Here is a 23,402-nt window from a genome sequence, read left to right as displayed (position 1 = left end):
CCTAGCAACCACCTTGGTAACAATGAAAACGTTCTGTGGACGCAATTTCCTGAAGTAATCTTCGTAATAACTAGCAAACTAAAGATCATGTCAATCCACTGCACACATAATCTGAAATAACAAGTCATATTTCTCGCATCAAATGACATCAAAACGCATTTTAATGGCCAAACTAACTTTAAAATAGGCATTTTCCACCGAGAATAAAACGAAGTTCGGCCATTTTTTTTTTCTTCTGCAGGGAGAAATTTGAAGATCACGTGACATAGACGCCAGCCATTGGAATGAATGGGTTTGTCAAACAGAGCACATGGTGTAGTCCTAAACGATAGCTGGGGATTCTGGGTAGTGTAGTGTCTTCTGCCATCCTTTACTCCGAAAAAATATTTGTTTCTCCGAATCGAAGGGGAAAAATACAAAAACATTGCACACAATTTAAACCAATCAATGTTGTGTAATTAACAAGGATAATCTGGTGTTTTTTAGTAAGTAATTTAATAAAAATCACAGTTGTATTACACACAATGCACTGTTTTTTGAGAACATAAATTGATAAATAATGCACCATAATACATTCTGACGAAAAATACAAATTATTATGATTACAAATAAAATAAAAGAAGCCTCCCATGAGTTACTACAAGCTATAAAGTAGACTTAAAAAAACGTTTTAGCTCACTGCAGAATGTTGTAGAAATGCGTGTGTGCACCACGGCAAAGGAGCCTCATTCACTTTACATTGGGGTTGTTTGCGTGGTGCAGACACGTAAATGTAACAAAGTTAGTGACTCCACCACGCAATGCGGTGTTAAGGAGTCGTGGTGGAGTCACCCATTCTGGTGAGATCAGGTTGCGAAATGCGTGTGTGCACCACGACAAAGGAGCCTCATTCACTTAACATTGGGGTTGTTTGCGTGGTGCAGACACGTAAAGCAAAGTTCGTGACTCCACCACGCAATGTGGTGTTAAGGAGTCGTGGTGCAGTCACGCATTTTTTAAATGGCTAATATTGGCCTACAATACCCCTTTATTGATCAAATAGGAATATAATTGTCTTTAAAAAACGTAAACTAAAGGGAGCAATCTATTTGACACAGCTGAAGCTCTGGCCTTCCTTAAAAACAAAGTAATTTAAAAGACAGTTGTATTACACACAATGCACTGTTTTTTGAGAACAAAAATGGGTAAATAATGCACCATAATACATTCTGACGAAAACATTATTATGAATACAAATAAAATAAAAGAAGCCTCCCGTGAGTTACTACAAGCTATAAAGTAGATTTAAAAAACGTTTTATAGAATACAAAGCTCACTGCAGGACGTTGTAGAAATGCGTGTGTGCACCACGACAAAGGAGCCTCATTCACTTTACATTGGGGTTGTTTGCGTGGTGCCGACACGTAATTGTAACAAAGTTAGTCACTCCACCATGCACGCAATGTGGTGTTAAGGAGTCGTGGTGGAGTCACGCATTCTGGTGAGATCAGGTTGGTCTGGAGAACAGCCTGGCTGTGAGTGTGTGCTCAGGCTGAGTTCCGCGATGTCTCGCTGTCTCGCAAACCCCAAGCAGCAATCAGGAAACAACACCAGTAATCCAGCTCACACTGTCCGCTCCTCACAGCAGCGAGCCCCGCAACGTCCCGCCAACACGGCACCCAGACCCCACGCAGCATTCTCATCTGTTTGCCATTACTGGTGTCATGTTCTGGTTGCTAACAAACGCCACTGTAACACATAATCACTGATGTTCCGCTGTAACGGTGGTGGACTCATCAGAACAGAGTGGGCGAGCTGACCAATCAGAGCACAGTGGGCTCATAGGGAGGGGGAGGGGGGGGGGGGGGGGGGGGGGGGGCAGGAGCTCCAACAAGCCGTTGAGGAGAGTGAATACTATACAGAGATGCTGTATGAGAAACCAATGTTTTTTTGGAACATTAGACAATGTAAATATATTCTAGTAGACCTCAATAATGGAATTACAATCAGTAGAAATTGCCATGTCAAGAGAACATTTTTTTCTTCAGAATTTCCCACATTCCACAGCATAAGTGAGCAGTAAAGTCCTCAATAAAACAGCACAAACAACAATAATGATCCAATCAAATGAATGCTCACCACAGTCTGAAGTTTGCCTGGGCGCAGATTGCTGAAGGGGAAGACAATGACCAAGAACCTTTCTAGAGTCAGGTAGGTGAGGAGGAGAACAGACACCTGAGGGGAAACACTCACTATGAATCCTCAAGGAACAGCTCCTAAACATAGACTGTATAAAAAAGGTTTTAACAATTTTCAAGATGGATTTCTTTCCTTCCAGACATTGGGGGCCCTTCTCACTTCTCTTATTTTTCATTTCCTCGCTCCTCGGTCTCGGTCTCACCGGAAGTTGATTTGTCTACGCCATCTTGAGTAGCGTCCCAGTGGCATTATTTTTGCCGGAGGATCGAGGAGCGATAATGGAGGAGCTATAATCGAGGAACCACCAGACCATCCTTCGATGAAATCCTCAGACACTCGCCCCCTTACTGTGTATCGCTCACTGATTGGACGATGCAGTGCATGCACTGATCTCATGCTTCTTGACATGAGAGCAGTTTCCCAGCGGAGTGAAGAAAACACATGAACCTCACGGGAGTCACTCCTCAGTTTATACCAGTGGCGAACCGTGTCTATCACAACTGGACCTTCTGTAGACACACACACCCCCGCCGCCGCCCCGCCCCCCCTCCGCGGTATTATAATGTCCGTCTTTTCACTGAATTGTCGTCTTGAAAAGGGTACTCACAACAATTCCGCAACAACTTTACCTGTTGCACTTTCCATTTCCACGTAAAAAACAATAAAACGGCATGAATTGCTTCGTCGCATTCATAGATCCTCTGCCTCGAGTCAGTTAACTAGCGGGCCTTCTAGAGCAGTGGTTCCCAAACGGTGTGCCGCGGCACACTGGTGTGCCGTGAGGCAAGTCCGGGTGTGCCGTGGGATTTTGTGACAACCATACTTTATTATTGCAATATACAACTCTATATTAGATTCTGTTGGTTTTTGTCAGAGTGTAAATAAACCAACCCACTGCTATAATCACACTCTCGACCTTGTTCTGACTTATGGTATTGAAATTGAGCAACTATTAGTCGAACCGCATAATCCTGCTTTATCCGACCGTTTCTTAGTAACTTTTGAAGTACTGTTACGAGACTACAAAGCATTAGTCAAAAGCTCCTGCAGCAGAAACCTATCTGTTAGTGCTATAGCCAAATTTAAGGAAGAGATTCCACCAATACTTAACTCGATAGCATGTCTGCATGTAAGGGAGGAAACTTATACAAAATGTACACCACCCCAAATTGATCATGTTGTTGATAGTGCTACAGATGCGCTGCGAATAAAATTAGACTCTGTTGCTCCTTTGAAAAAGAAGAAAATAAAACAACATAGATTAGCTCCATGGCATAATGCCGAAACCCGCAAAATAAAGCAAAAGTCGAGACAACTTGAAAGGATATGGCGTTCCACTAAACTTGAAGAATCTCGTTTAATTTGGCATATTACTCTCAATGAATATAAGAAAGCACTGCGTAAAGCGAGAGCAGCCTACTACTCTTCATTAATAGATGAGAATAAGAATAATGCAAGATTTCTTTTCAGCACTGTAGCCAGGCTGACAGAGAGCCACAGCTCGATTGAGCCTTCTATTCCCATAGCACTCAGTAGTAATGATTTTATGTGCTTTTTTAACGATAAAATTGTTACTCTTAGAAACAAAATTAATGACCTCTTGCCTTTGACCAGTATAGTGTTATCAACAGCTCCCGGAAACGTAAGTTCTAATATTACACTAGATAGTAAACTAGAATGCTTTTCAGCCATAAACCTTGAACAATTAAATTCAATGATTCTCTCTTCTAAACCATCAACGTGTATGTTAGACCCAATTCCAACTAAGCTGTTGAAGGAAGTTTTTCCATTAATTAGCACTTATTTATTAAATATTATGAATATGTCTTTATTATCAGGCTATGTTCCACAATCATTCAAAGTAGCAGTGATAAAACCGCTTCTTAAAAAGCACAACCTCGATCCAGAGGTTTTAGCCAATTATAGACCTATTTCCAATCTTCCGTTCCTCTCAAAAATTCTTGAGAAAGCGGTCGCAAAACAGTTGTGTGATTACTTAAAAAACAATGATTTATTTGAAGATTTTCAGTCTGGCTTTAGAACACATCATAGCACAGAGACAGCTCTGGTTAAAGTCACAAATGACATTCTAATAGCCTCTGACAAGGGACGTGTCTCTATTCTTGTTTTGCTCGATCTCAGTGCTGCATTTGATACTATCGACCATGATATCTTATTGCAAAGACTAGAGCACTTAGTTGGCATACAGGGAACTGCTTTAGACTGGTTTAGGTCCTATCTATCTGAACGCTCTCAGTTTGTACGTGTCAATGATGAATCTTCCACGCAAACCAAAGTTAGCCATGGAGTGCCACAGGGCTCAGTGCTCGGACCTATTTTGTTCACATTATATATGCTTCCGTTAGGCAATATTATAAGGAATCATTCTGTAAACTTTCATTGTTATGCGGATGATACTCAACTATATTTATCAATCAAGCCTGATGAAATTAATCATCTAAATAAAATTCAAGACTGCCTTAAGGACTTAAAAACGTGGATGACCTTAAACTTTTTGATGTTAAACACGACCAAAACTGAAGTTATTGTACTTGGCCCGAAGAGTCTACGAAACAAATTATCTAAGGATATACTAACTATGGATGGCATTAATTTGGCCTCCAGTGAGACTGTAAGGAATCTTGGTGTTATATTTGATCAGGATTTATCCTTTAACGCCCACATAAAATCAATTTCAAGGACCGCCTACTTCCATCTACGTAACATTGCAAAAATCAGGCATATCTTGCCTCAAAACGATGCAGAGAAACTAGTCCATGCATTTGTTACTTCAAGGCTGGATTATTGTAACTCTTTATTATCAGGGTGTACCAAGAAGTCAGTCAAGTCGCTTCAGCTGATTCAAAATGCTGCGGCTCGTGTACTAACCAGAGTTAGGAAAAGGGACCACATTACTCCTGTTCTGGCTGCCTTACACTGGCTCCCTATAGAACACAGGATAGAATTTAAAATTCTTCTTCTCGCCTACAAAGCCCTTAATGGGCAGGCGCCATCTTACCTTAAAGAACTCATTATACCCTACTGTCTACTAGGGCATTGCGTTCCAAGAATGCAGGGTTGTTGGTTGTTCCTAGAGTCTCTAAAAGTACAATGGGAGCCAGAGCCTTTTCTTATCAAGCTCCACATTTGTGGAATCAGCTTCCAGTTTGTGTTCGGGCGGCAGACACCCTATCCGTTTTTAAGAGTGCGCTTAAGACCTTCCTTTTTGATAAAGCTTATAGTTGGGGCTGATTAGATTCAGCCCCTAGTTTTGCTGATATAGGCTTAGTTTGTCGGGGGACATCTTACTTCTTCCTTCTCTCTGTCTATACCTGTGTACTCTCATGTTCCGATTAACCCAGCTTCCCCAAATGTCTTTCTTTTTGGTGTCTATATACGCCGGGATCCGGAGTCATGGATGATCCTGCGCTCCTCTGTCCTGGATCCCGAGCCCTGGATCTTGAGTCGTGGCTGTGGTCCTGGATCATAGGTCCTGGATGGATATCCTCGTGGATTCATTTTCCTATTATACACACATGCATTTCCAAACATTTGGACTACCTATGTTGCAAATGTATTATCTTTTCAATTTACACACGGCATCTATTGCACGTCTGTCCGTCCTGGGAGAGGGATCCCTCTTCTGTTGCTCTCCCTGAGGTTTCTCCCATTTTTCCCTTTAAACTGTGGGTTTTCTTTGGAAGTTTTTCCTTGTAGGATGTGAGGGTCTAAGGACAGAGGGTGTCATATTGTCATACTGATATTTTGTACAAACTGTAAAGTCCACTGAGACAAATGTAACATTTGTGATATTGGGCTATATAAATAAACATTGATTGATTGACAACTACACAAAAATAATTATTTTTAAATTTACTATATCAGTACTTTGTAGGTTTATATGTACGTAATCTGCGCGATTTGCGCGTCCACATCTCAACGTGCAGTGCTGCATTTCATGCTGAGTCGGCGATAACTTTCGAGGGGTGGAGGTATGCCCATTATTTTGAGTTCGTCCGAAGAATAGACAGGAATGTGACGGTGAGGTGCAAACTGTGTCCAGGCCAGAAGCTGTTATCCACTGCTGGAAACACCATGTCGAACCTCAACAAACACCTGCAAAGAACACATGCTTTTTTGTTTATATCACGGAGTCTATTCTTCTTCTCTGTCTTACGGTTGTTGCCTGTTTTGAATGACAAATACACACTACCGCCGCCTGCTGGTAAGGAAAGTTATTGCCACTCACGCATGCGCAGTTCGTACGTGCTCGGCGATTAAAGTAACGAGTTACTTTATGTAGTAAGTAGTGTAATATATTGCTTTTTAAAAAAAGAAGTAATATATAACGACCCCATCTCTGGAGTTGGCGTTCTCTACTCTGGTTTACATGAAGACCAACAGGAGGTCACGGCTCTCTGTTGAACAGGACAAGCGAGTGGCCCTCTCCTCAGTGCCACCAAGGATTAAAACATTCTGCGCGCCCCGACAGGCACATGTATCTCACTAATTTGTAAGTCAGAAAAATATTTACAATAGCACATGTTTCAATGCTGATTGCTGAAATGTTACATTTATAATTTGTAGTTCAGGACCATGGACAATGCAGCTTCCTTGCATTGATAGTTCTCTGTGCTGAATTTCTGCTGAGTTTCCTTAGCCTCATTTTTAATTTTGTGACCTGTCTGGTTTAAATGAGTGTGTTGCTGCTTTGATGAAGCCTAATTTGGTAAAGTTTCAAATTAATTTCTGAGATATTTCGTTAATAAATATTTCATGAGTAATATAGTAGTCTTTGTCACATTTTATTTGGCATTAGTAAATAATTATGCACATTTACAGATATTTTACATGATATGAGTGATAACACGTGTTATAAGGGCTATTTTGCACAATAGGTGTGCCTTGAGATTTTTACTTGTCCTTTGGTGTGCCTTGGGCACAAAAAGTTTGGGAACCACTGCTCTAGAGTACCCTGGAACCGAGGGAAACTCTGGAAGAACACGCCCATTGGCTACAAATCAATATATGATTGGTTGATCAAACTGTCAGTCCAAACGTACGCTCTCATTCAGTGCAACGGCCAGGGCATTCTATCAAGGATGTAGAATACCTTGGTGAAGGATATTCTACCCAGAGACCCAGAACAAGATCTGATTGGTTGCTTTCTTTTCTAACACAAAACCACTGAAATGTGTATTTTTTTGTTTTTTTATTTACGACGCAAGTGAGGGACGCAAGGATTCCATTTAATCGACCAGGGGTCCTTCTCACTTCGGTTAAATGGATTCCTTGCGTCCCTCACTTGCGTCGTTTCCCTGCGTCTAGTCCCTCCCACCAGGGAAGCATGGAGAGACGCAAGGAAACCACGAGAAGCAGGGAAATTAGTTTTAAGAGCAATGGGACGTCCTTTCCTCCGGAGCGTCACATGAAGCGACGTCCGTTTGTGATGACGCCGCACAGCTGTTCGTCTGACAGCAGCTCTGTTCCCGTTATTTTCACAAACACCCCCGCCTCTGTTAGTATACATTTACTGACACAAACATTTGTATCATCTGTTGTAGACCCAAATAAATAAAAATAAAATAAGAACTAATTTTCAAAAAAGATAAACGCCATTCTTAAAATGTATAAACGAACAATAGTTTGATTAATATTGATTAGAGTGCACAATAGAAATACAAATAATTGAGAGAAGAAAAAGAGATATGTTATCTATCAAAACCCAGTTAGATTAACATTCATTGGATTGCACACTTTGTTTGTTTGTGTGGATATGTAGCAAATTCACATTTTAAATAGCACTTAATGACTGACTGAATGGAAATGACAATAAATGAAAATGTAAAACGAAAAAAGCGATCATGAAAATGTTTCCAAAAAATGAATAAAATGATTTTTGACCACTTTGTTGTTCAGATATAGCCTATCACATATTTGTAACTAAATGATACATGAATTGAAACAAAATACGGTATAAACTGAGGAGTGACTCCCGTGAGGTTCATGTATTTTCTTCACTCTGCTCTCATGTCAAGAAGCATCAGATCAGTGCATGCGCTGCATCGTCCAATCAGTGGGCGATACACAGTAAGGGGCTGGGCGAGTGTCTGAGGATTTCATCGGAGGATGGTCTGATGGTTCCTCGGTTATCGCTCCTCCATTATCGCTCCTCGCTCCTCCGGCAAAAATAAGGCCATTGGGACGCTACTCAAGATGGCGCAGACAAATCAACTTCCGTTGAGACCGAGACCGAGGAGCGAGGAAATGAAAAATAAGAGAAGTGAGAAGGGGCCCTGAGATGGGCCCACAGCCGGAACAAATCTGCCACTTCCTTACAGAGCCCCTCCTCCAACACAACGCGCACATGACCAATGAGGGCACGAGATAAGCTTGTGCAAAGATGGAATGCTGACAGGCAGGTAGGCCATCCAGTTATTTTAGCCGGCCCGGCTCAGATAATTGGTCGTGCTTTTTACAGTATTACGGCTTCCACAGATGAAATTTTGTAATGGATGTTTTGTCAAAGCACTTAAGATATTGTAGCGTTCACAAGGTGAGTCGGAAACAGGCTTCTCGTTATTAGGCTTTAATAACTCTTGTTTGACAACAGATGATCACAGGTACATGTACACTTGTGGGTTCAACCTCACACTCCACTCACACTAACACTAACTTCTACACATACCCATATATATAACAGTGTCTACGTCACAACTTCCCGCCCTCCCTCGTCTGCTCCCCCAACCACAGGCCCGCACCTCAACCAGCATCACTGTGCAGCTCTATGATTGGCAGAGAGACGGGGGGAAGCCTGAGTGACACCCTCAGCATCCTATACAGGGTCGCTACAATATTCATTGCTATCGGGATGTTAAGAGCATTCCATGGAATATAACAAAAAGTGTATCTCGAGCCGGTTTCTCAAACTTACCTACCCCACCTTTAAGTGCTTTTGTTTAAGCAATTTGAGACTTAAAGGTGGGGTATGTAATTTTGGAGAAACCAGCTCGAGTGCACTAGAATTTGAAAGTACACAACCGGAAAAAATCTGCCTCTTCCTTCAGACTTCCTTACAGAACCCCTCCTCCAACACACACGAACGCGCACATGACCAATGAGGACACGAGATAAGTTTGTGCACAGATGGAAGGCTGACAGGCAGGTAGGCCATCCAGCCGGGCCGGCTAAAATGATTGGTCGTGCTTTTTACAGAGCTACGGCTTCCACATATCGAATTTTTTTATGTATTTATTGTCAAAACATTTAATATATTCATTGCTATCGGGATGTTAAGAGCATTCCATGGAATATAACAAAAAGTGTATCTGAAGTGAATTACATACTCCACCTTTAAGAGTCAGCTAAAGCAATCTCTTTATTGACAACACGTCACTCCCATAACAAACATAACCTTCACAGTTGTTTACACCTCGTCTCAGTATTTCTAACAATTTGGCTCTTGAATTAAAGTTTTTATTTGAAGTGATCAATAGTCAATAGGGTCTGATAAGTGCAAATTCATTGGTATAGTTCATTATTCTCTGCTCATTGGAAAACTGTTATTTATAAATCCACTGTTTTAAACATTTGTACATGACATTTGAGGTCAGTTAAGAAAGTACAGATCCACTCAGGTATCGACCAATGAGAAAAATATATATAAAAAGGTGCTCTTTGTAGTTATCTAACATTCAGTTTTTTTATTATTAAAACATACTTGTGTCCTAAGTGTCCTTCCACATAAATCATATGCAAAGAAACTGTTTTAGTATTTTAAGCAGTACAGTTAACATCCATGTTTGCTTTTGTTGTCACATCCAAGCTCACATCCTTGTGTTTGTGCAAAAACAGGGAACTGCTTAGAAAAAACATTCCTCTCGTCTATACTGTAGCATTACTAGTAGATAAAAACTCCAGAGTAAATTTCACTATACAAATCAAATTCATGCAATCATGGCTGTCTCGCCTATTGTAGCATTAGTATTATGAGACGAAAAGTAATTAGTAGTTTGATGCATCTCGTGTTAGTCAGAAAGAACACAGGGGGACTAGAGAGTTATATTGAGCATGCATAGGCTCGTAAATGTCACTCACTGTCGGCATATAAAACTATGGGCAGAATATATTGTTAATCAAATGGTCCCTCCCTCAGCCAAACTGCAATAAGTGGCAGGATACTGGGCTGATAAAATACTGTCAGCAGCAGCGGATCACATGAAATCAGGGGGAAATAGTTGGTAATAGCATCTTCAACAAGAAAATATATATATATGCGATATGCATTGCAGTGAATTCAGTTAGTTGAATTGTCCATTTCACACAGCGGATGGTAATCTACTATAATTTACCTCTGAGGAGAGCATGGCCAGGAATCCAATGGTCCGACACTCAACACTCTCCATCCAGATCAGGGCGTTACGATTGTACTGACCGCGAAATTTCACATCAAACACTCCAACAAAAAACAGGTACACACCCATGAGGCAGTCTGCACCTGAAAGATAAGAGACAGTGACCAACGCCAGTCTGTTTAGAGAGAGGGAAGCTCTGTTTGAGTCCAGCTTCTGACAGACCAATGATTTCTCATTAATTTTCACAACCCAGAAATACTTCCTACCCTCCAGAGCTTGAAGGAGTAATCACTTGGATGGGACACAAACATCTGTCTAAATATAGCTCGTGAAATCCGCTCCAATCACTGTTAAACATGTTCTGTCTTTTGTAATTGATTGCATTTGATTTATACAGCAAACCCGTCTTATGTGCAATTAATTGTTGGAATATGACTTCTAATGCTGGTTATTAAAAAATGTTATCTTGATACCACCTCCTGGCCTTTTTAAAGCAGAATGTATACATCATTTTCACTGTGTAATCTTCTCAAAGATATTAATATGAAACGCACATTTATCTCACTTAGGATGGTTTACTTGACCTGAAGATATTTACTTTAAGATCAATATTTAAATGTGTATTATTGTGAACGTTACAATCCAGTTGTCTTTGGCATAAGGTCTGCTACTATGGTTTTAAATATATATACACTTAACATATCCAACCCATATATTCCTCTTCTTGTAGGATGTTCTACAACACAAGATGTCTCGGAATAAAAAAGGGGAACAAAAAGTGAATCGCTGGAACAACGATGGATCCATTTCCCGGCCTTAATCTGAGGAAGCTATAAATGAGAGAAATATTCAATCTTATGATAATCACTCCTAAAGCTCTAACGGCTCATATTTTATGCTCAGTATCTTCTTCTTTTTCTGGTATAGAAAACCTCCAGAGTATTTATAAAGTTTGACAGGATCATCTTTACCCGATACTTCTTTAGAAGTATCTTTCACACCTGTGGCCTCATTTCCTCACTGATTATCAATATGTATAAAATTGCAGACAAACTTGCACATTTACTCTCCTACAAATCTCAATTAGATCCCTGCACACTTCGCTTTTAGTGTTGACCTTCAAGACTCTCGATCAGCCTTCGTTTATTTAATATTGAAGTATTTGCCCCTCAGGGTGATAAAAAGATTTACTGCAATTATATTTTTCACTTTGCTGAAAAAAAAGGTATACGAACATTGATTCCCCGGTTGGATGATCATTTTTATGATTAAGATCAGCTTTTTTAGCAGTGGTATTTATTTAATTTTACTAGTATTTGTCTATGTGTGTATTTTGCACTGTCGTCGTGTTGTAACCACAGGGTATTCTTTCATTTGGGGCGCATATACGTGACAGGAGAGCGGTGTGGTTACTCACAGCAGAGGACTTTGATGCAGGCAGCGTGCAGGTTGTTCTCCGCTCGTATCAGTGACCTCATGCAGATGACAAAGAGGTTTCCGAAGCAGGTGATGAAGGCCATCACCCAGACAGACACCCGCAGCACTACGTTAGCCAGCAGGTCCTCAAAGGACGAGATGCCGTCCGTGTTGGGCTTACAGGACCTGACATGAGGTGCATAGGAGCAGTACTGGAATGTCTTGAAGTAGCTGACAGAGAAAAGGAGTATATAAAAAAAGAAAGTGGAAGCAGAAGAAACGGGGGAGAAAGACAGAGAGCTAGACAAACAATGACACAGAGGAGACAAAATGACATCATGTTGTGTCAATTAACATAATTGATCCTATAGCACAGTCTGTAGTTCTTACATGTGGGAGAGGTTCTTCATAGGCAGAAACATCTTCGTCTGAATTCCTGGGATCTCCATCCCCTCCAGAGCCCTAGAGAAAACACAGCATTTTGCACCACCGAACAGGATGCAGCAAGAAGTTGTGTGTGTGGGAGTCAGTGTGTGTGTCTGTGTTGTGTGTGTTTTCTCACAGGGATTGAAGATGTGTCAGGTGGTTGAAGTGGCTGGGATGAATGTGGAGAAGGGGATTGTGGGAGATGTTTCTGTAACAAGAAACAGAGTATGACAGCTTTAATAAATCCTGGCTGAAAGTTTATGTGGCTGTATAATAGTAAAATCCAGATGTTCTACGTCTTTTATGACAGGAAAACCTGCTGTATTCAGACCTACGAAAACCCCAAGGAAGGGGTTGTCTCAGTGGTTTGCTTGATAAAGATTACGGGTTGTTTTTCAGTTTCAGATGAAGGAAAAGGACCATTTAGACTGTTTTACAAATAGGTCTGAGTCCATTGCAAGACAAAAATAACAAGTTATTGTTGTTAGGAGTGTAACCTTGATGACATTATCAAGCCTGCAGATCAAATGGATGTTAAGTTATTCTCACAGAATATGAAAAAAACCTGTGCCATCAACCCATCGGTATGTACATTTTAACTGAATTGTGAAAGCTTTACAACACATACTTCAAAAGAAAAACGTAATCAATGTCATTCAAAAATATCTGGTTATCTTATACCGTGCATATCCCGTATATTAAATAAAATCTTGGCCTCCAGCATTGAAAAACCTGGAAGTGCAGACTGTCCTTAATATCTGTATTTCAGTTCTTCCAGTTCAGATTGGAACTTGGAAAATATTGTTACACAAGAATCTTACGGAGAGTGGGATTGCTTCTGTTGGTGGACAACCTTTGTTTTGCTGTGTGTGTGTGTGTGTGTGTGTGTGTGTGTGTGTGTGTGTGTGTGTGTGTGTGTGTCTGTCTGTCTGTCTGTCTGTCTGTCATCATTATCTGCTGGAACATAATATTCCGGGGGGAATTGTACGGCCTGTCCTCCTTGTGGGATTATTTCACAGTACTGGGAAGTTGTAAAACTGAGTTGTACCATTTCATTATTTTTGAAAGAGTAGAACCCACGCCACATTGAAAAAATGTGCTAAATGGAAGTCATGCAATAAAAAGTTCTTTGATGAGCTTGCCAGAATTATATTTTAATTTACACCTGGGAATTTTTTAAGTAGACTGAAACAGACAGCGGCATAGTTTATAACTTTAGGCATCATTACTCTTTAGCCCCTATATGTGCTGAACAGACCAAGCTGAAAACACACAATGACTGAAACTCATTTTCCTGAAAGCCGTTTTTCCCCCTTCAGATTCAATTTACTTCACAATAGCATTATTCATGAGCAGCACTCTGACCGGCAGTAACTTACAAAAAATAAATTTAGCAAAATGTTAAAGCAGTAAAAGCAGAAGTATGAGTGACACAGAAATTAATGTATGAGGAACAGACGCCATGTTCCAAGACAGCTTCCATTTATTCCAGTCAGACCACAAGGTTAACATATCCCATTATAAGTGAAAGTCCTGCTGGGAAAAGGTTATTTAAAGTATGTAAATAACGTGTGTAAATGTACTCTAACATGTATTTAATGCAGAAAAATGCCCATGCGAGTGTTGATCCCTTAAATAGTATTACATTTGCAGTGTTGTGCTAGTTACTGAAAACCAGTAACTAGTTACCATTACTAGTTACTTCATTTCTTTGTTATTTGCACAACAAGTAATGCGCTACTGTGAAAAGTAACGTTTTAGTTACTTCTAAAAAGGACTCCCATTAATGCCCTTATAGCCTTCATTTCAGTACTGTTATTGTATTGGAGAATAATACAATATGTTGATCAACTTGACATGCATTATATGCAATCTGGATTGCATCGATATTAGCTGGCTTTCCATTTTTGTATATTCTTTCTCCAGGTAGTTGGAAAAAGTGTTCCGTCCCATATGCCGTGTGCCGCCCGGACATGGTATCATGCTAACTAGCTCCCTGAAAGCGGGTGACTCCACTGTAGCAATAGCCTGCATGTGTTCTACAACATACCGTGCAATGGCTTTATCGACTTTTCCCTGGCCAGCAGTCCCTTGGTTAAAATCCAGCCGCTGTTGCTTAGGTGGAGGTGGAGTGGCGTTGGCTGAGTCTCTGTGGTCGTAGCTACTAGCTTCGTCCCAGCATGTTGTTTTTGCAGATGTTTTAAGAGATTTGAATTACTGGTTTGGGCAGTAGATAGGATCTTTGACCCGCCAAGACACAACTTACATTTAACTAAAACGTTCTTTTCTTTGTGCTCGACAAAAGTGAAATAGTGAGAATATCTCCAGGTGGAGAAACTAGACCTGAGCTCCGCCGCCGCCATGATAGTCTTGTTAGTAAACAACACAAACACGCCCACAGCCCGTCTCCGCATATGACACAGGAAGTATCTAAGTACATTTACTCAAGTACTGTACTTAAGTACAGTTCTCATCTCTGTTCGCCTGGCTGTTGACTATATAAAAAAAACTAACGGAGTAACGCACCATGTAGTAACGGTAACTGAGTTACTGAATTTAAAAAGTACTGCGTTAGAGTACTAGTTACTGCCAAAAAATAACGGCGTTACAATAACGCGTTACTTTGTAACGTGTTAGTCTCAACACTGTACATTTGTAATAATGATGCAGTAATATGTACTCTAAGCAGCATTTTACTATTTTAAATACTCCAAACACTGTTGGCGAGTTTAAATAATAAAAACGCACCATGAGCTGATTTAGAATGTAAAGCCTTGTTCCCAAGATGACAATTAACAACTGTGAGATAAATGCAGTAAAAATAATGATTGGACGAGAAGTATAATTATTCTCCATGGCTTTAAAACTTTTCGTTTAGTTTAGTTTTTACAACAATTTATAATTTTATTCTCCATAAAACTGTCTTTAATTCTCTGGGTTTATTTCCCACGGGAGGCATTAATAGTCCGATAAAATCATGTCTTCTAAATGTAGTCTTAAAGCATTAGGTCCCCAAAGTGATTTTTTTACATGTAATACTTAATATCATAACTCCCTCATGTCCTCCTCACGTTACACACTTTTCCTGGCAGTCAGACTATCAGTTACTCACAGTTTCAGGAGGGACTTGGAGAGGCTCTTAAATGTGTTTTTCGGCAACTCCCTGATCTTGTTGCTGGATAGATTTCTAAACACAGAGGAGAGGCAGTCATTACAAAAAAGGGAAATAAATTGTTATGGACAAAAGCAAAATGATTCACAAACATTTGTTTCTTGTTTAAACTCAGATAGTGTAATGCGTAGACCAGGGGTCCGCAACCTTTTTGATATGAAGTGCCATTTAAAAAAAAAATTGTTATCAGCGTGCCAACGATCGAGAATTATCAACGGGGGGGGGGGGGGGTGGGTTGAGGATCTTGACGCTCGTCAACTATCAGCAGGAGGGCGGGGGAGCCTCGCTGCGGGGAAGCAGTGTGTGGACCTGTCAGCGCAACTTACATGATGCCGAATTTAACAAACACATTTAAATAATTGGTTTAAACGGCATAATAATAAGGACGATCGTCCGTTCTGTGATTCTCCAGAACACACATGTTATGATATTAGGCAATTAGGGTCATGCAGAGTGAGATGAGATCGCTGTCCCTTTTAAGAGAGAGAGAGAGAGAGGGTGTGGCTTGTGCATACGTGTTTGTGAATGGTAGAGCGACAGTGAGGGAACGTGTCGTGTGTATGTTTCTGGAAGTGAAACGAGGCAGCAGAAAAACAGAGGTCTGTGATGTATTTTGTGAAACAGAAGAACAGCTAAATAAATGCAACGGCCTCCCAAGAAGAGCTCGCCTCTCTCCAGTCATTTAAGCTAAAGTGGGTTATTGAACCTGAAGCTTGTTGCTTCTGCCCTCCTCGACTATGGTCTGGGAACCGACAGGAAAGTTCAACACACAGATGGCCAGTCCGCCCCTTTGTAGCATTATTTCGATGAGAGATGAGCAGATCGCCACTGGGCTTTCAACTAAATACACAGCCACGCAAAAACTGCGGTATTTGTACAGCTCCTTATGGGTAGGCTACTGCAATTAGTGAAGTGCTTTCCTCTGTGGTGAAACGATCAGCACCACGGAGGAAAGCGGCAGAAAGTCACCTGGAGTTAAAGAGAGCGGGGCTGCGTGGCGTGCATGGCTTCCTTCTGCGGGTAACGGAGAGACGCGCTCTGGCGGCGGCCTCGTTCAGGATCCGAAAATACAATTTAAATATTTGTGCACACTTATTCCACTTATTCCTAGTGTGCTACTGGTTGCCGACCCCTGGCGTAGACCAAGGCACAGACGTTTAAGGGATGAACTATTGTTCTTTTTATACTCAACTGTCTTTCCTGATTTATAATTTTTTTTATATAATAGTAAACAGCAAATGATCATATTAATGAAAATTGCAAATCATTTGAGCTTTTCTTTCCAAACAGGGATTAATCTAAGCACCACATTCATCCATTTATCTAATGTCATTATTTTTGTTAAAATAAACTAATCTCAGCAGAACAAAACTGATGGTTTTCTAACACTGCTTCATTAAATCTCCATTATCTTCATTATTAGGCAACACGTACCCAGTTTTTTTTAAACGCGCTAATCACTTACAGGCTGAAAATCCTACCTTAATATTCACTCTGGAGTGGGTTTAAACCAATTATGAATGTATTTATTCAACAGGCTGCTTTCTTATAATTCATCCAAGTATCAAAACAATCAAACAGTTGTTTCAAGCTGCTATTTAATGTAATACAACTATGAGATATTATTATCTAATCAACCAATCCAGACATTCACATCTGATATTGCAATAATGAGTTGTTGTTTGATAATTCAATGTCAAACAAGACTTTTATGAAATGTTTGGAGCTGATAAACCTCTGCTGATGGGATTAGAAAAGATTAACATTTTAGTCAGGCTAAATAAATAAATAAAATAAAATAGAATAAAATATTCTCAATCAGCAACAAGAAACTCGACCAAAGCATTACATATTCACGAATAGGCATTACATTGAGAAGGGTGCTGTAGGAGCCAATTAACTGTGGGTATAAAGGTAGGAACCTATGTGTGTTGGTGAGAGGTTCCTCCGGAAGGCCCATACAGTTTTTGACCACACACGGAGAACACACACACACACGGAGAACACACACACACGGAGCACACACACACACACGGAGCACACACACAAACACGGGATTAAAAACAAAGCAAAAGGTATTGTGTAAAGCATAAATATCGTGTGGTGAATGAAACAAAGAAACCAGTAAAAAGGGAAATAAATGGACAATTTCAAACTGGAAACTTTGTTTCTGACTTTTATTCGGCAGCAAACAGGGTGTGCCTCAATTACACCCAGCAAGCGGATCCTCAGAGGCTTAAAGCGTTGGCTTAGCCTCTACAGGTGCTATATAAATAAAGTTGTACTTACTTACTTACATTCTACCGAAACAAAGTCATTTATTAGACTAACCACAATTTATTCATGATTATCGGATGTAATTTGTTATTAACTCAATTCATTGTATGATTATAATGAGACTGCTGCTTTACTCACAGGTCAGCCAGTTTCCACAAAGACTGGAAAGTGTTTTCAGGAATTCTTCGGATCCTGTTGTCCATCATAATTCTGGAAAGGACAGAGCACATGTAAGAACATTTGTGCAAAGCGGTGATTCAATCCCTCTGGCGAATCACTGTTGGGAATGAAGGTTAACCTCAATCATTGCAGAATCAGAGTTTCTGACTAGCCGTTCAGAGCAACTCTCCACGAATACTGAATCAATTATCTTCGTCTTGAACAGCTCTGCCTGAAAAGGCAAAGATAAGAGACAAACCAAAGCTTTAACTTCTTAGACTGTGTGACAAGTGTGATGGAAACTTCTGAAGCAATGGGGTTAGGACTCGAGACACGGGGAGAGCAGGAACTTTGATGGCAAACACTGATGGTTTATAAAAAAAGAATGGAAAGACATCACATGCATTTATACGAAAAACAAAATTTGATTGCTGTAATTCCCATCTTTCTGAGAAAATGTCCTCAGTGTGCAGCCAGTCCACCAAACAATCAAACTTTCTCTGTTACGTTAGAAAATTGCATTCTCTTCAATCCTAAAGGCAATTCAATTTTTCAGTTTGAAGACCAGAATATAAATTGTGCTTGTTGAAATAGTTTTCATAACTCTGTTCTCATAACTCAAAGTTTCTACTCTTCTACTAATATATTAATGAATAGTTTTTACATTAATTATTGATAGGTTTCAAATCAAATCAAGTTTTATTTATATAGCACATTTATAAACGATTTTTGGTCGAGCCAAAGTGCTGTACATATAATAAAAATAGCCTACAGTAGAGACACTTTACAGCAAATACAACAGCACAGATTGTTCAGAATATCAGTATGAGAAAAACGACACCCTCTATCCTTAGACCCTCACATCGTACAAGGAAAAACCTCCTGAGAAAACCCACAGTTTAAGGGGAAAAATGGGAGAAACCTCAGGGAGAGCAACAGAGGAGGTTTAATTTAGTTACGTGCATTCCATTTATTTGCCAGGGACCATTCTGTATAAAACTAAATGCATCTAACATAAGAGATAATTATACCAGATTTGGCTGCTGTAATTTCCATGACCTAAGAAAACGTTAATGCAACTAATTCAATAACTCTTGACAACTGAATTTAAGAATGACTAAAAGCACATATAAATATCAAAACATACTCCCTAAACTATAAAATATTTTTGTAATAATCCCTACCCGTGTGTCTTTTAAAATACACACACATGCGTGCATTGTGCTTATTGTTTCTGAGCTACATTGATGTAGACGAGGCTTGTTTCTCACAGTCAGTTTGTTGACATCCTAGAAAACATATTGAAGTCTTTACATGCTTAACTTTGAGAGAGCCTTGTCAGGATTCTCATGTTTTGTCACGATTGTAGTTTTGTATGTCTGGTTATGGGTATTTTCCTCCTTGTATATTGTCTGGTCCTTCTTCCTGTGTTTTCCCCTGTCGTTAGTTTCCCTGGTGTGTCTAGTTGTCTGATTGTGTTCACCTGTGGCCCTTGTGTTTCTCCTCCCCTGCCCGGCTGTTTCTCGTCTTGTGATTACCCCTCCCTGTATTTAGTCTGTTCTCTTCCTGTGTTCAGTGTTGGTTCGTCTTGTGTCACGACTGGTTCGTCGGTGAGTGTTCTGTTTTGTCTTTGTTTATATCCCTAGCCTTGAAATAAAGGAGTTTTTTCAGTTTATATCTGCATTTGGATCCTGCTTCCAACATACACCGTAACAAGCCTGTTCCATTCCTTAACTCACAAAAGGTTTGCTGTTCTCCTTTGGGTTGTGTGTGTGTGTGTGTGTGTGTGTGTGTGTGTGTGGCTGGCTGGCTGGCTGGCTGGCTGGCTGGCTGGCTGGCTGGCTGGCTGGCTGGCTGGCTGGCTGGCTGGCTGGCTGGCTAAAATTCAACATCTCTTTGCCAATGTACACATCCCTCTCAAGGCACTGAGAGAAATGACAAACAAAACTGTCCAGCTGGTCAGAAAGTGGGTGGGCCTCAACACACACTCCACACGGGGCATCATCTTTCTCCCATGTGGAGAGGGGGGGCTGGGAGTCCCCAATGTCGAGTGGACCTACATAGCCACCAGGCTAGCCCACCTGATCCACATGCTTAACAATGATGATGTCACCGTAAGAGAAATGGCCAGGGCCTCTCTCCTGCTGGATCTACACAGAAGGAAGATCCCCCTGGCCAGCGCAGACCAGAACAACTTCCTCGGCTTCAGGAGGAAAGACTCTGGGAAACTGGACTCTCAGGCCAGGGGCTTCGGGGTCTGGTCTGACTGGCCAGATCTCAATGACCTCTGCAATCGGACTGGAGTCCAGCTGAAATGGACAAGACTCAACACACAGACTGAAGTCCCTGTCTCTGATGAACTGATCACAGACCCCAGTGTGGTTGTGAAGGCCGACATCACAACACCTCAGGAAGAGACTGTGGAACTGCACAGAGACTCTGCAAGGAGGGTTCTGCTCAGCATGAAGCAGTCTGAGATCAGGCAGCACTGGTGTGGACTCAGACTACAGGGAAAGCTAGCCTGTTTGGGGTTTGCTGACCACTCAGTCTCACACTCAGTGTTTAAGAACGCCGCTGTTGGTGAGGATGTTCTGACATTTACCATCAAAGCAAGACTGCAGGTATTACCCACTAAGTACAATCTGTCCACCTGGTACCCTCGCATTCACACTCCATTCTGTTTAAACCATCAGGATTCACAACAACACCTAGAATCCATTGCACACATAACAAATGGATGTAATGCATACAAACGCCTGTACATAGCCCGTCATGACCGTATTGTGGACATTGTGTCTGATGCGGTACGAAACATCTTACCATCTAGTGCAGCAATGTACAAGCACGCTAGAGTGCTACCAGAATGGTTTGGTTTTACCAATGATGTCTTTGCTAACATCCCAAATACACCTGATGTTGTTTTTGTTGACACCAACCACAGGGAGGTGCTAATATTAGAAGTAGGCTGTGCCTTTGACCTGTACATGGACCAGGCTTTCCAGGACAAGTATATCAAATACCAACCACTGCTCGATGTGATAACCAGCTTTGGGTACAAGTGTAGATACAGCATACTTATATTCGGAAGTCTTGGCCATGTATATAAATGCACCATGATTGGTCTGAGAATTGCTGGAATGTCAAAGAGAAAAGCCAAACAAATTGCCAAATATTGCTCTGTTTCAGCTATTATTGGCAGCTTAGCCGTGTGGAGAAGGAGGTGCTATGTGTTCCCCTAAGTGTTCTGTGCTGCTTAGCCCCGATATATTTGACTCCCTGTCTTATGTAATATAATTTGTGGAACCAAATAAAGTATTCAAATGTGTGTGTGTGGAATTATAAGATATATAAAATATCAGCAACATTAAAACCAGATGATGTTTATGCACTCCTCAGTCTTTAGGACTATGCTGAGCTTCTAAGGGTTAGTAAAACACCTAACGGGTCATTTACCTAGACTGATGATACTCTTAAAGATGCAATGGTTTTTAATATTGAAGCAGGGGTCTGCCATATCAAACTTTTGAACAAATAACCTGAATGTGATTTTAAAAAAAAAAGTTGCTTCCAAATGTGTCTTTTGGATAAATTAACTAAAATGACTGCAAACAGAGAAGAAAAAAACGTGTTGTATTGAATATAGCTAAAGGGGAAATAAATAAATAAAAAAAACAGAATAATGTTTACTTCTGGAGGATTTGTTTTATATAGACAATATGACATCATTGCTGTAATGTCTGATGTGGCGACAATAATGACTCCAAGAAGGGATTGTTCAAGCCGTTATAAACTAGGATATACTCACAGGACTTCAAGCTTGCTGCAGGACTTCAAGATTGAGTGGTTGAGAGTTTGAATCTGGTTTCCTTCAAGATCCCTGTGAGCAGAACAAAAAGGGAGGGGGGGACATGTTGTTTAAACTTTACAAAACACATATCGTGTTCACATGTGAAAACATTTCTAAATGAGCACAAGAATAGTAATAAAATATAACATTTGTCTGGTGTTTTGGGGTTGGAAAAATATAACATAACCTTGTATTGTTGCAAATATTAGATATGTTTTACTACTTGCACTTTGTTGTTTATAGTGTATTTGTTGTTGTACTGTGCACCAGAATTGCCCTCTGGTGACAATAAAGCTTTATTGAATTGAAAAGGGAAAACAATAAGGAGACAGGTTGGTATTTAAAGAGGGGAATTGGAATGAATGCTGATTGACTTATAACATTTACAGATGTGGACGAGGTCATTCTTAATGTCAGACTGATCCTTCATCTCACTTGCTGACAAACATTGTTAAATCTCATCTCATCCACTTATTGTCAGCAATTTGTCAGCCCCCTGTCACCTTTGTCTACCATTCACTTGTTTATGTAATCACAAAAGCACAAGCACACACACAAACTGATAAAGTATTTAAAGAGCAGATGTGTACTGAGTCACACACATGCACTACACACCTGCTCACACACAAGCACACTGTCAGAGCAGACTCACAGCCAGTCCAAGGCAGGCATGTGTTGACAGAAGCTGGGGTGTGGGAGCTGCTGCAGCGCGGTGCCCACCATGGATCTGAAAAAAGAAGGAAAACATATTTATTTTTCAAAACAGACAATTGGACACCCTCAGCGGGGGATTCCCATCGTTACGGAGCGGAGGTGATGCACTGTTGCTTTGTATAACTGGAAACAAAACATGTGTTACGTCTTTTGCTCTAATTTTTAATAACATTACATTTCATGGCAAAGTCACCATGTGTTCCTGCTGACTTCAGAGTTGGCAGCCAACTGACAAACGTGCATCATGAGTCCATATTTAACTTTGTCAAGGACGTTCTGTTTACGATTTGTTGGTTGGTCTTTGTGTCTTTGATGTAGTGTTCTCAGGATAAAATGATTTATGCTCACAAATAATGTATCAAACAACAGTGGATTAAATACATAATAAATGGTTCACTGTAATTGATAACCCTCTTCCTGGGAATGTTTGAAGTAATTTTTTACATTTCTGCAAGTATACTGAAATGAATATAAATGTCTAATCATTGGAAGGTAATAAATCAGAACAAAAGCCTTGGATTTAAAAAATAGTCGGCTCTTAATGCAAGAACACGATTAGTAGTTTAAAGGTAACATCAAACCCTTCTCAGGAGCCTTTAATCAAATGGAGTTAAATCTCCCAGCACTGTGAGGGTTAAAGTAAAGTCAGTTTTCAAAGAAGAAACTTTGATATTTCGTGGGGTAAAACTTCCGACAGATGAGAGACTGAGTAGAGACCCGCGACTGCAGTTCATCCCACAGATGGATGAAGAAACACAAATACAGACATATGGTCACTTCTCTGAGAGTTACTCCCGGGAGGTAAAAAGCGATCTTTGAAGGAGTCAGGCAGAGTGAGTGTGTAATAGATTGTTTTTGT

The 23,402-nt window shown here is 40.5% G+C and overlaps 1 protein-coding gene across 3 annotated transcripts in view; it reads right to left on the bottom strand.

Moving 5' to 3' along the window:
* Positions 1 to 23,402, bottom strand: part of rxfp2a (relaxin family peptide receptor 2a) — an 80,842-nt gene that overhangs the window by 24,313 nt on the left and 33,127 nt on the right. Inside the window, exons 9-17 of one of the 3 annotated variants that reach the window (XM_034207328.1) lie at positions 22,482 to 22,556; positions 21,788 to 21,859; positions 17,962 to 18,033; positions 15,487 to 15,561; positions 12,511 to 12,582; positions 12,339 to 12,410; positions 11,950 to 12,248; positions 10,530 to 10,675; positions 2,119 to 2,214 (exon numbers count right to left, since the gene is read on the bottom strand). In XM_034207328.1, coding sequence (XP_034063219.1) covers positions 2,119 to 2,214; positions 10,530 to 10,675; positions 11,950 to 12,248; positions 12,339 to 12,410; positions 12,511 to 12,582; positions 15,487 to 15,561; positions 17,962 to 18,033; positions 21,788 to 21,859; positions 22,482 to 22,556 — 979 coding nt within the window. The remainder of the gene's footprint in view (positions 1 to 2,118; positions 2,215 to 10,529; positions 10,676 to 11,949; positions 12,249 to 12,338; positions 12,411 to 12,510; positions 12,583 to 15,486; positions 15,562 to 17,961; positions 18,034 to 21,787; positions 21,860 to 22,481; positions 22,557 to 23,402) is intronic. The other 2 variants (XM_034207336.1, XM_034207342.1) reach the window with 2 other exon arrangements.

The sequence above is a fragment of the Gymnodraco acuticeps genome, unplaced genomic scaffold (genome assembly GCF_902827175.1).
Source record: "Gymnodraco acuticeps unplaced genomic scaffold, fGymAcu1.1, whole genome shotgun sequence".
In the NCBI taxonomy this organism is placed as follows: domain Eukaryota; kingdom Metazoa; phylum Chordata; class Actinopteri; order Perciformes; family Bathydraconidae; genus Gymnodraco; species Gymnodraco acuticeps.
Note: the sequence above shows the minus strand (reverse complement) of the source record. Positions and strands in the feature narration are given on the sequence as shown.